The sequence below is a fragment of the Bos grunniens genome, chromosome 9 (genome assembly GCF_055505025.1).
Source record: "Bos grunniens cultivar Pamir isolate PY7600 chromosome 9, Bosgru_T2T1.0, whole genome shotgun sequence".
Lineage (NCBI taxonomy): Eukaryota > Metazoa > Chordata > Mammalia > Artiodactyla > Bovidae > Bos > Bos grunniens.
The window spans coordinates 76384662-76397786 of record NC_141173.1 but is presented as its reverse complement, the minus strand read 5'-3'; the positions used below and the strand labels follow the sequence as shown (position 1 = coordinate 76397786).

General features: G+C 46.2%; 1 protein-coding gene across 1 annotated transcript; it reads left to right on the top strand.

Moving 5' to 3' along the window:
• Positions 1–9267: 9267 nt before the first annotated feature.
• OLIG3 (oligodendrocyte transcription factor 3) lies at positions 9268–10528 on the top strand. Its single transcript, XM_086316164.1, has one exon. It carries the CDS (start codon positions 9710–9712, stop codon positions 10526–10528), a length of 819 nt encoding a protein of 272 aa, XP_086172290.1. The 5' UTR covers positions 9268–9709.
• The last annotated feature ends 2597 nt before the right edge of the window (positions 10529–13125 follow it).

The window sequence follows — 13125 nt, the reverse complement described above, 5'->3', positions numbered from 1 at the left end:
TGATCCGTGTCTGGTTCTAATTATTGCATCTTGACTTGCATATAGGTTTCTCAGGCAACAGATAACGTGGTCTAGTAGTCCCATCTCTTGAAGACTTTTCCACAGTTTGTTGTGATCCACATAGTCAAAGGCCTTAGTATAGTCAATGAAGCAGAAGTAGATGTTTTTCTGGAACTTCCTTGCTTTTTCTATGACCCAACAGATGTTGGCAATTTGATCTCTCATTCCTCTGCCTTTTCTAAATCCAGCTTGTACATCTGGAAGTTCTCAGTTCACATACTTTTGAAGCCTAGCTTGAGGGATTGGAGCTTCACTTGGCTAGCATGTGAGATGAGCACAATTATACAGTAATTTGAATATTCTTTGGCATTGCCTTTATTTGGGATTGGAATGAAAACTGACCTTTTCCAGTCCTTTCCTCAGCCACTGCTGAGTTTTCCAAATTTGCTGGTATAATGAGTGCAGCATTTTAACAGCATTGTCTTTTAAGATTTGAGATAGCTCAGCTGGAATTTCATCACTTCCACTAGCTTTGTTCATAGTAATTCCTCCTAAGGTCCACTTGACTTCACTCTTCAGGGTTTCTGGCGCTAGGTGAGTGAGCACACCATCATGGTTATCCTGATCATTTGGACTTTTTTGGTATGGTTCTTCTGTGTATTCTTGCCACCTCTTCTTCTTCTGTTAGGTCCTTGGCATTTCTGTCCTTTATTGTGCCTATCCTTGCATGAAATGTTCCCTTGATATCCCCTGTTTTCTTAAAGAGGTCTCTAGTCTTTCCCATTCTATTGTTTTTCTCTATAACTTAGCATTGTTCATTTAAGGCTTCTTCTCCTTGCTGTTCTCTGGAACTCTGCATTCAGATGGGTGTATCTTTCCCTTTCTCCTTTGCCTTTCACTTCTCTTCTTTCCTCAGCTATTTGTAAGTCCTCCTCAGACAACCATTTTGCCTTCTTTAATTTTGTCATCTGCACAATTATTTTCATTGTGCAGATGACAGAATGAAAGTTCTAAAGTAAGTGTGTACTTCTAGGAAAGAGCAAACCCTATCCAGGAAATTTGGTGGGTTGTGAAGTCTTTTTTGTGTAATATCTGCCTCTGGTCTTCCTACCATAAGGAAAACACTGCCATCAATGGGGAAGTGGCATCTCTATGTTTACAACATAAAAGTTATCCAAAGAGATATTTTATGTCTCTCCAGGAACTCATTTCCCCCATGATTCTATGGTATGTAGAAGCTTTGGCCAGAAGATAGCTTATTAGAGAAACCTACACAATATTCGTTGTTGACTTGTATTCGTTGCTGATGTTTGGTTTTGCTCCCTTTGTTGTTGATGGCCTTATCAAACAGGAGGGAAAGGACACCACAGACACTGAGAGGAACTGTGCTGTAGTTATTCTGTGTTGTGCTGTGCTGTGCCTAGTTGCTTAGTCGTCTCTGACTCTTTGTGACCCCATGGACTATAGCCTGCCAGGCACCTCTGTCCATGGGGTTTCTTCAGAAATACTGGAGTGGATCCTCCTCCAGGGGATTTTCCCAACCCAGGGATCAAACCCAGGTCTCCCACATTGCAGGTGGATTCTCAATCATCTGAGCCACTAGGGAAGTTATTCTAGTCCAGTCTTTAAAAAGGTTTTCAAATCCCTGGTTGCATATGCTCTTCAGATTTTAGTTTTTAGTTTCTATAGCAACTTAAAACTCTTAAGGTGAATTGGTTAGAGGCTCTTGATGGGCCCACATCTTTCCTGTCACATATCTTTCAGCAATATTTTTCTATTGGGTATCTGTTCTTGGCATCACTTTGCCAAAGACATTATTTTCCATTTAATATAATTACTTCAAATAATAAATCTAATGGGAGCAAAAGAGCTATTACCCCTTGCTTTATTTTCACAGGGGACAAAACTTTGATAAAAATATAGGTCCATTCCAGTAAGAATACTTGAAAATTTTACACATAATTGCATTTGATATTTTTTGGGCATAAAAAGATCACATATAAGAGCTTTTCAAGGAGAAAAATAATTTTGATTCTGGAAAGAATTTTAAAATTAGTTTATAAGTTCACATCAACAAAATAGAAATTGGCTTTTTCTAGCAATGAATTTCTAGTCTTGTATTCTTATTGAGGTAAATGTCTTGTATTATAAGCAAGTATTGGGACATTAAAGTTGTCCTTCAGTATAAAATTGATAAAGTTAAAAGCTTTTGTTTCTTTTTGCCAGTGGAAAAAAAAATCAAGAATTTGTTTGGAAACCTTCTCTAGCTAGGAGATCTATAGCATTAATTTTTTTTTTTAATCTATTTTTTAGCAGGGTTTCAGTCTGATAATGTGTTCCATTTGCCATTTGACCTCTACAGTAGTTTTGATGGTACTTATAAGTACCATCGCAGAAGTCCTCAGTGTTTTCACCCTCACAGCTTATCTCAAGCAATTTGACTGAGATACACACACAAATACATTTGCAGGATGTGTGAATGGTGAACAAAGTGCCATAGAAACAGAAAACTTGCTTTTCCTGGGTCTTTGGAAAATGGCTACAAGTGGGCTCTATATTAAAATATTAGAATTAATGTTAAATTTTCCAAAATGTTTTAAATTAAGAAAATACATGAAGAGCACTTTCATGCAAACAGCTCTTTAAAATGCACTTAAAGTGGATTAAGTTTATGTATTATGAACAAAGGACATATACAAGTGTGTACTATGCCCTCCCTTTTTTTCCCCCTTTTACAAAGTTTTTTTTTTCTAAAAGTCTACCCATATTTATTATACTTGCCATTATGAAAAGGAGAAAAAACAAAATGCTAAGGTATCCAATTGAAATGCTCACTTCTGTGAACATAAATAGTCTAATATTCTATTATTTCATAATTATCAAGGGTTATAAAAAACAATCAAAATTACTAAGGAAATATGAGGGTTTGGAAAATTATCGTTTCCTTCACCAATGTCTTCAGTAATGTTAACTGAATGTTAACTTCCATTGTCATTTGATGTTGTAAAAAATAACATATTCCAAATATCTAAGACTTTTTTACTACCAGTTCTCGACAGTTGAGAATATCATTTCATTTGAGCAGGAGACTCAGACTAGTCTACAAGTGAAATATAGAATAACTAAATATCTACAAATTTTAAGTAATACTTTTTCAGTTTCCAACCTGCTTCCTTTTTTCAGATCCCACTCCCAAGATAAAAGAAAAACAGTACTTGAAACTTCAGTTGTCTGGATAATTGCTTCAATTTTATTATATAGCATAATATTAGAGATGAAAGTGAAAATTCTGGCAATATTGTAAATGGTGACAATTTGGGCTTTATAAACTTTACATTCAGACTGTTGATGTTATGCAAACAAAATAAAACATATCACTAAATAGAAAAAAACAATGGTCTAGTGAGAAAGGAGAGTATATCACATTTCTATGTGTCTTTAGAAATGATGAAACAGAATTCACCTGGTCTGTAGCACGTATTATGTATAAAATCAGTTAATCTGTGGAAATGTTGATTTTCAAAAACTGCCATTTTGACTTTTCAAGATTCAGTGGCAGACTCTTTAATCATCATTTTTTTGAAAATAATGTGTGCAAATATAACATTTCAAATGCAATTCTACCTCTGAGAAGGTGTGTACCGTTTTTCTTTGTCCCTATTAGCATATGAAAACGAACTTACTCCTTTTTATTTAGAATTCAAAGGCTTCAAATAAATATTTTAGTGTCTTTAATTTTATGCAAATGTACATGTAAGTTTTGGAATACACATATATAGGTCCTTAGAATAAAAGGCAATGTGATAAACTGAGAACATGAATGTTAGCATCTCTTTAATTCTCTGTCGCTCGATAGGTAGGTTCTTATCATTCTTACCACTTTGTGGTATATATTCACATACTTTATGTATAAACCTGAATTTACTGAATACAAAATGAAAATAATACTCATGCTACCCAAGATATTTATCTCTAAAACAAATATTTATCTCTAAAATAAAACTAAATTCCTTAAGCGTTTTAGCAAAGAATACAGCAATATGTGTTACATTTAACTATCTAATTGAATATACCAAGATGATAAAATAGTTTCCAAAAGAAAAAGCAGAACTTAATATTCCATGTTATTTTATATCAATATCAAATTGTACACAGTGACTTTAACTCTAAAATCATAAAAGAAGAAAATTAATAACAATAAAATACTAATAAGAAATCATCTACTTAGTCCTTGTTAAAGTATTGGTATTAATGGGGCCACAAATTCAAAATGTCAGGATGCATGCCAAGAATGTGTGTATATGTATGCAAATTTTAATATAAACTCATCAGTTTAAGTGATTGATCACCAGTGATATTTAAATCAACCTAAACGTTCCAATCTTGAGGAAAAATGTTTTCAATTTATTGGCTTTCTTTAGAAGGAAAACTCAGTAGAGGTTTTGGCAATTGAGCAGATGTTTCCAGAAAGAAAAAAAAAAGTACTTAAGTATGCTCACTAATTGAGCAAAATCCTATAAATGAAACCCAGAAGTTCATATCTCCTTTGACTTTTGTCAGTCTTTAAATAATTATAATGAGACTGTAAGTTCTGGCCAGCCTAGTAGCTTATGCATCATTAAAATCAAACTTCTACTTCTGTCAGTGGATTAACTTGTCTGTATATCCACATAATTAGCACTTCATCATTTTATGCTATTCTGTGATTTCCTCTCACCCTCCAATCTCACATCCAACATTGCGAAAAGCAGTTACAATCGCTTCATAAAATTCTGGTGTCCTTCAACTTCTGCTATTTTCCTCGTATGAAAATCAAATTTTAAAAAGGTGAGGAGAAATACTGGACAGATCATGAGTGTTGGAGATATTATATAAAATATGGGAAAATCCAGAAAGCTAAAGCACTTTAGCCGACCGGCCCAGGTCCATCCCCTTGGGTCCTTAATTGTTTGGTTTTCAATTTTGGCATCTCCGACTGCGGGGACAGGGGGTTTAGCACACTCGCTACATTCCATCATTCAGGATGCGCTGCTGGGAGAAGAGATAATTTTTGCTTGGCTGCGATTTATGTTGACATTTCATTTTTTAAAACTTGATGTCTTCTTCTTCTTTTTTGTAACGGCTTCTTTGATCAACCTAACAGTCTGGATGACCCGGTCCCCGTTGCTATTGTTGTGAAGTGAATGTTTTACTCAGCAGATAAAGAAAGAAACTACTTTTTTGAGAAGCTCCTCCGTGGTCAACTAGTTTTTAGGCTATTCCTCCGGTTGCCCATGACGGAGCATCTTTGAGATATTTGGGTTTCCCTTTTATCCCTTTTGTTTCCGAAGGGGGATTGGGTTAAAAGGTGAAGCCCACAGGGCAGCCTCCTGCTGTTCGGTCTTGGCCAAAGTTTCTGCCGGTCAAGTTTGAGGCTTGAGCGAGAGAAGCCCGCGGACGTGGTCTACTGACCGGCTCCTCACAGTAGCCGCCTGGCAGGTCAGCCAGCGTGACATTTGTCTCTGGACTCTTACGAGGGCTTTGGGGGTGGTGGGGGGTGGGCGGTGGCGATCGTTCCTGAGCCCAAATCGCCGCGGGCTCGGGCACAGCGGCAGCTTCTGGCGAGGAACTCAGTAGCTGGAACTGCAGAGCGGCGCGCACCGGGCAACGGGTAAGACACAGCCCCCCGGCGATCTGGAGATGGGAGGGGGTCGGGAAGAGCCGCAAAGCCGCTGGAGGGCGCGGTCCCCAGAAGCCGGGGCTGCGTCCCGTCTGGGGCTGCGGAGCTGAGGCTGTGCGCCAGAGGCGCGCCGGCCAGGCAGGGCGGCTCTCCCTCTCAGGTCCCCGCGCTGACCTGCTACTTTTTTAGTGTTATGCAGAGGCTGAGAAACTCACAGGCTATTCCCAGACCCGAGACTGCCTGGCGGGAGCAGCCCGCGGGCCTTGGGACGCACCTGTTGCCGGAGCACGACCCCCGGCTTTCCCGCCGTCGCCCACCCGGGCAGCCAGGGCGCGGGGTGTGGCCTGGAGAGCGCGGCCCCGCTGCCGCCCGCCCGCTCACTCCGCTCCAGGCCTGCCGGATAGGCCCCTGTCCAGGGCCAAGGTCACGGCGCGTCTCTGGTTGAGGTTCCTTTAGGCAGCCGCTGGCTCGGCCCAACGCCGGCTGCCTTCCTCTCCCCTCCCAGCTCACGCCGGAGGGTGGACGATGGCAGAGACATCCCTCGAAAAGGAATCCATCTGCTTGCTCTAGTGGGGTTTCCAACCTGCTCCCTTTCGGGGCGCGGGGCTTATCCCGAAGGGCTGAGCTCCGGGGTAGGGTAGTCGAATGGAAGTGCATTCTCCGAGTCCAAAGCGACTCCGCGAGACGAGCGCCCAGGAGCAGCGCCAGCGCTGCCTGGTGGACGTCTCTGCCTTTTCGGCCCTGGCTAGTACCAACCCATTTTTTGGCGAGCAAAACTGTGGCTCCTTTAGTCACTCTCCCTCTTTGCCAAGAGCTAAAGAATGGGGAACAAGCCTCCTAGAAGAGGATGGGACTCCTGGAAGGCTCTAAGTGTTTGCCTGGCTGGGGCCTTGGGCCTTGAGCCATCCCAGGCTCACACAAAGTGACCCTTGGGGAAAGCAGAGGGCGACTAGAGAGGAGAGGACGCGCGCGTCCCAGACTGTGAAAGAGGACCTCAGGCCAGGACACACTCCAAGCATTGCCTCCATACTGGAGCCAAAAACCTTTTGGGGATGAAGTGGATCTTGTCCGTGCAGGCAGAGGCCTGGCGCCCCTTCTGCGCCCAATGCAGCCCCCCTTGGGCCTGGCTGCTGTCAGCCTATGTCCCTCTCTCCATGGAAAGATGCGGCGGAGGAAGAGAGGCTGGTTTTCTGACTTCAGAACACAGCCCCCAGTCTCTTCAACCCTGCAAGTGAATTCTTCAGTTTGTATTGAGCGGAATGCTCCCCACCTCCCCGCCCACACACTCTCTCTTTCCCTCCCTGCCCTTCCTCCACCTACCCACCCCGCCCCACTGCAACTTTACCTTCTCTATTAATTGGCAGGGAGGGGGGAGGAGGGAGATTTTACACTTTATTTCATATTGTCCATTGAGAAAATAGGGATTTTTAAAAAGGTAAATACCTTTCAGCGGCCTGATTTTTCTATTCCTTTATTTGCAACCCTTCTGCTCAAACTAGACTTTGCTGCTTCCTAAAGTCAAAACTGAGCAGCAGCATTCTCACTTGGGGCATGGGAAGGACAGAGGTCGATACCCAAGGGTCAAGAAGGTGGTTTTGACAGGGGGCCGGGCCTGTGTACTGGCCCAAAGGCGAGGAAGCCGCTTCAGCTTGGGTCCAGCGCTCCCGGCCCCACAGCAGAAGAGCTTCTGAAGGCTGTGGTCTGGACCACGCCTCTTCCCCCAGCTTCCGTCCATCACCTGGGGCGTTGTCCGAAAGTGTGCGTTCTGTAATCCTTTTGCTCAAAAGCAGCTCCGGGGATGTAGTTATCTGAGTTTAGATGGGCGAGTCCGGTGCATTAGGAAACATTCCTTTTGCTTGGATATTAGGAGTGCGTTTGACCATCAGAATCTCCACATCCAACCGAATTCCTTGGATTTTTCGTTTTAAGAAACTTTTTATGGAGGCGACAGGAGAATGAGAGGCTTGTGTCCAATCTTCAAGGGCTCTAAGATCCTGGCCTTGACGAAGGGGTGCTGGCCATTTCCTTTATTTTTTCTTTACGGAGAAGCAACGATCGGTGTCGAGAAAGGATCCGTCCCCACGTCTCGTCTCCCCACTCGACCTGCTTTCGCGGCGTGACGGTGACGAGGCACAGCCTCACCGAGCGCGCGAGCTCGGGACCTGGGGGTGCATCCCTCTGCGGTCGGCCGCTCCGTTTGCGTCAATGGAAAGTGAAGCCTCTTTTACCTCGCGAGTCCTGGAGGCTTGCAGCGACTCTGCGGCGCAGTGTGAGGCCCTGACTGCTCGAGATCCCGGGATTATTTCAGTTTTGCACTTGCCACCCAGACACTCAGCCGCAACCTAACATTTTTCTCCTGTTTCTCCGAGCCCGGAGCGTGGAGGTGCCCAGGTTTTTCTAGAGGCCGCCCCTGGGGCAGCTTCCCTTCCGGGGATTTCTGCCTTCCGGCCTCTCAGGCGGCTTAGCTAGTTCCGACTGACAAAAACTCAGCAAGGGGGAAGAAAGGTCGGCGCCGAGCTCCCCCCTGGAACCGAAGGCTCCAAACTCCAGGCCTCCTCTTTATTCCCCAGCATGGACTGTGAGCGGGACCGCAGGGCCCACGCGCGCACGCACAAGAGGCCCTCTAGATCTTATGGTGCCAAACCACACACACACACACACATACCCACAGTCGTAGTTTATCATTCGACCCTGACCTCCCACTCTCCCGGACCGCGGGTGTGGGGCGGCCCCGGCCGGGGAACGCGGAGCCGCGGACGCTCCGCCCGGGCGCGCACAGCGCTCTAAGGCCCTCGGGTCGAGCTGCGGGAGGGGGACCGCTCCGCCATCTTCAGCCAGCGCCGGGGTCCGGGAGTTGGGGGGTAGCCGGAGAAGAAACAATCTCACCCGGTGTTCTCGGGAAACTGCAATCCTTAACTCCCTCCCTCCTCCTCGGCCACTTTCCCTCTCCTCTCCTTCTCAAGTGGCTCTCATTGTAACGCCAGAGTTGGTTTGTTTCCTCATTTCCAGGTCTAAGAAGTTACAGAATCTGGCAACATTGAAATTCTTTCAGTAATCTATTTTTCAAAACGAAAGAAAATATATAAAAAGCCAGAGACCCATTCTCACAGCAGTGTTGGGGGTACAACCTCGTCACCAGATACGGACATCCCATTACAACCACACCGGAGGGCCCCATAAACAAAATAAGCACAATGTCAGTGTTTAGGGAAAGAAACCTATTGAAATGACCTTCAGGCTGTGCACGTCGGCAGGCATCCCCCTGCCCCTCCCACCTTGACCCCGGCGTGTTGAACCTGCCCTTCATGTGCATCCCCGTCATTGAAACCTTTCCACTGAAGCTTCTTTTGCCCACGTTTTCCAAAACTTGGGAGTAGCGGTGAAAGAGAGGAGAGAATGTTTCAATTCCTCTTTCCAAACCCAGAGGAATCTCCACCTGGCTCCCTTCCATTTCCTTCCTTCAGTGCCTTTAGGTATTCTTTGGTTAGGGAAATTAGGAAGGGGAGTGGGGTGGAGGAAAGTTGTTTCCTTTTCTTTCTTTCTTTTTTTTTTTTTTTAATCCAGAAGGCGCGAGCTGGAGCGGTGAGTGTGTCAATCAGAGGGTTTTGTGCCTGGGGGCTCCTAGCAGTTCTGAGCAGAGGTGTCCCAGGGCGGCCCCACAATGAATATGAATAGGAATCCTTGCTAAATGGGACAGCAAAGCGCACCGCCCTGAATGATGGCACGTCATCCTAACCAGCCCAGGATAGATAGGAGGGTTCCTTTTGTCTCTTTTCTCCGGCGCAGCTCTATAAAAGCCCCTCTTTTTCAGCGTGAGGTTAGTTCAAGCACACACCAACGAGCTGTCCAGGAAACAGCCAAACCAGAAAGAAGGGAGAGGGGAGGGAGAAAGGCGGGGAAAGGCACTGCCTCAGCTTTTCTTTTCACGTCTTGCCGCTGAGAAGTGGGTTGCTGGGCTCTGCAGCTTTTTTTTTTTTTTTTCCATTCAAGATTTTCTCTAATTTCCCGCCTAAAGCTTCCCCACGGTAGGGCCGCATCCCCTATAATAAAATGAATTCTGATTCAAGCTCTGTCTCCAGCAGAGCTTCATCTCCGGACATGGATGAGATGTATCTGAGGGACCACCACCACCGCCATCACCACCACCAGGAGAGCCGCCTCAACTCGGTCTCGTCCACGCAGGGCGACATAGTGCAGAAGATGCCAGGGGAAAGCCTCTCGCGGGCCGGCGCCAAGGCCGCGGGCGAGAGCAGCAAGTACAAAATCAAGAAGCAGCTGTCGGAGCAGGACCTCCAGCAGTTGAGACTGAAGATCAACGGACGCGAGCGCAAGCGGATGCACGACCTGAACCTAGCCATGGACGGGCTGCGCGAGGTCATGCCATACGCACACGGGCCCTCGGTGCGCAAACTCTCCAAGATCGCCACTCTCCTACTGGCCAGAAACTACATCCTCATGCTCACCAGCTCCTTGGAGGAGATGAAGAGGTTGGTTGGTGAGATCTATGGGGGCCACCACTCGGCCTTCCACTGCGGGACCGTGGGCCACTCGGCCGGCCACCCAGCGCACGCCGCCAACGCCGTGCACCCTGTGCATCCCATCCTGGGCGGCGCGCTCTCCTCTGGCAACGCCTCGTCCCCTCTGTCCGCTGCCTCGCTGCCCGCCATCGGCACCATCCGGCCTCCCCACTCCCTGCTCAAGGCGCCGTCCACGCCTCCCGCGCTGCAGCTGGGCAGCGGCTTCCAGCACTGGGCCGGGCTGCCCTGCCCCTGCACCATCTGCCAGATGCCGCCGCCGCCGCACCTGTCCGCTCTGTCCACCGCCAACATGGCCAGGCTGTCTGCCGAGTCCAAGGACTTGCTCAAGTGAGCAGCGGGCCGGCCCGGCTGCGGAGGTTGAGGGGAGAGCGGCGGGCGGGAGGGGTCGGGTCGAGGTGCCGGGCCCAGAAGGAAGGGGGAGCTGGGCGCGTGGCCCGTGGGAGGGTGGACGGCGGTGGGACCCCCCAGTGGCCTCCCACACTGCCTAAGAGATCTCAGATCCTACTTGACCCCCGGAGGGACAGAACTAAGACCAAACTGCAATTTCTAGGTGGTAACGAAGGGGGACTCGAATCAGACGTCGTGTGTCCTGCATGCATGCTTCTTTTCTCCATGCCGCGCCACTTTTTCTCACTGCCATAGGCTCTTGTCAAGACTGCATTTATTGTATAAAGACAGGATCGGTGTAGTTAAACACTTGGCGAAGGGACTTTAGAGTTGGCTCTCTCTGGCTCTGAGTTCTTACCTTGGAAAAGACAACCATCCTTTTTGTGAGAAGCAAATGTAAATATTTCCTTGAGATGGGTGCAGTTATGACTGTCTATCTGCTGGACAGTTGATTTTCTAGAGACAATGTAGGGAGAGAGACGTGGGGGAAGAGATAAGAGGGAAAGAGAGAGGGAGAGAGAGAAGAGAGAGAGAAAAAAAAATGTATCTCAGAGACAAAATGTATTTCAGGACCCAAGTTTTGAATTTCAACTCCGGTCCGGGGCATGATAACTCTTCTGTGGGTTTTTCTTAAGACGCAGTGTAGGTCGAAAGAATGCATGCACGCTTCTAAATGAATCTCTTCTAAACATGTTGTGCAGGCCATGGTGCCATTTTCCTTGTAACAAGGATTTATTAGTGAATTCTCCGAAGTACTCCATACATCTGTCTGTGGTTGTAGGAAATGAACAAGGGGGCAGAGTGCAAAGACCCAAACTCACGCACACGCGCTTCTCCCCACTCCCACCCGCCTTCAAACTTCATTCCCAACTTCCCTGGGCTGTTTCAGGGACCGGTGATTGCAAGAGCTTGGGCTCCCTCTACTAGCTTGCCCCACCCCCACCCCACCCCCCCTTGCTCAGTTATTCTGCATGCGGGGTCGCTCTCTCCATCGTCAGCTTTGAAAACTTACTGTGGTTTGGGGAGGGGTGCTGGTTTTATTTTCCTGAACGTTTGCTTGAAATATTTTGTTAGGGCTTCAAAGACAAGACCTGTCTTTATTTTTTATATATTCTTGATAACTATGATATATTTATTAATAACCAGTGTTTCTGGATGAGATTTCAAATAAAAAAGAATCTTTAAATCCTGGCTTTGCCTTTGCCTAAAATTTTTGAAGATGGGGGTAGTGGGTAGGGAACATGTGTACTCAGTAAAGTGTAGGGGAAGTAGGGGAGAGATCTGGGTGGGTGGGCTAACACAAAGCTGTTTTTCCTGATCATTTAAAGGTAAAGAGGTCAGACACATTGGTGTTAATTATTACAATTAAATGTCCTTCAAGTGGGGGCCTTGTCCACATTGGTAGGCTTGTGATATTTCAACTTTTTTCTGCAATAATCAGACCTTCATGAACTCAGCAATTGAGATTTTTTATTTCAAGTGATCTGGAAACCCAGAGTGACAAGAAATGAGAGGCAGAGTTGTGACTGCACTGGCTGTGTTGGCAACAGATGAGAATGAAACAGTAAGTTAACTTCTTTTCACTTTAAATTGTCTGTGTGGCTTTTTAAAAAATCAAGCAAAATTCAATCCAGTGTATGTTTTTAAAATCAAAGAAAAGTAATCTTAAAAAAATAATCGAAATCTCAGCTGCCCACTAGCCTCTTGGTAGCATATTCCTTGGAGGTAAGGAAGGCCCCTCTGCTTTCTAAGGTGAGCCTGGAGTGAGGCCAGTGACCACCCAAGTCTCAGCATCTCCAGATGTGTAGTGGGAACTTTCTCTTCTTTCCTCCCTTAGAAGATTGCAGATCCCATTAGTTGAATACAAATTATTTGGAAGTGTTATTGGGTAGGGGCAAGGAGAGAAAGAAAAGTCTTCTACATAAATAATGGCTAAAATGGATTATTTTAATCAATTACTTATCTCTCTTGCCACCCCATAACATTTCCAGATAGTTTGTATAAGCAAAAATAATCCAGCAAGAAGGTTTTGTTTACTTGTTTATAGAGGACAGGAAATCAAGTTCTAGGGATGATAATCTGAACAGCATGTGCCTCTGTTCCCCATCAAGGATAATAGAAACCTGATTGCAATGTACCACCCCAGAATCTGTCTCAAGCTTACTGTACTATCACCTCCCTGTTGGCTGAGACCTAGTTCTGCTTCAACAGGGGGAGGCAGGTGGTTTCTCTCCATAGAGCTGTCTCTCTCCAGGATCCAGCATAGACATCCCATCTAGGAAGCATCTGCCACTTCCTTCCTGGGTCCCCACTGCCCCTCCCTGGGAGGACACCTCTGTGGGTCCTGGGTCTATTTAACTCATTCTACTTCATCTCTTTTTACCCTCAGCTCCCCCACTGCCAGGGAGAAAGATCTAAGTGAGGGTCTACAGTGGAGGGTGCTTATTTCCTCTGGTTTTAGGCAGATAAATGGGGGAATAATCGTCTGTTTCCCAAGGGTGATTCATTTCTCTGGGTGAGGAAAGAGCTTTTGAGGATTTA

Coding starts and splice junctions, on each gene's coding strand:
- OLIG3 (XM_086316164.1), top strand. CDS start 9,710: ATGAATTCTGATTCAAGCTCTGTCTCCAGCAGAGCTTCATCTCCGGAC.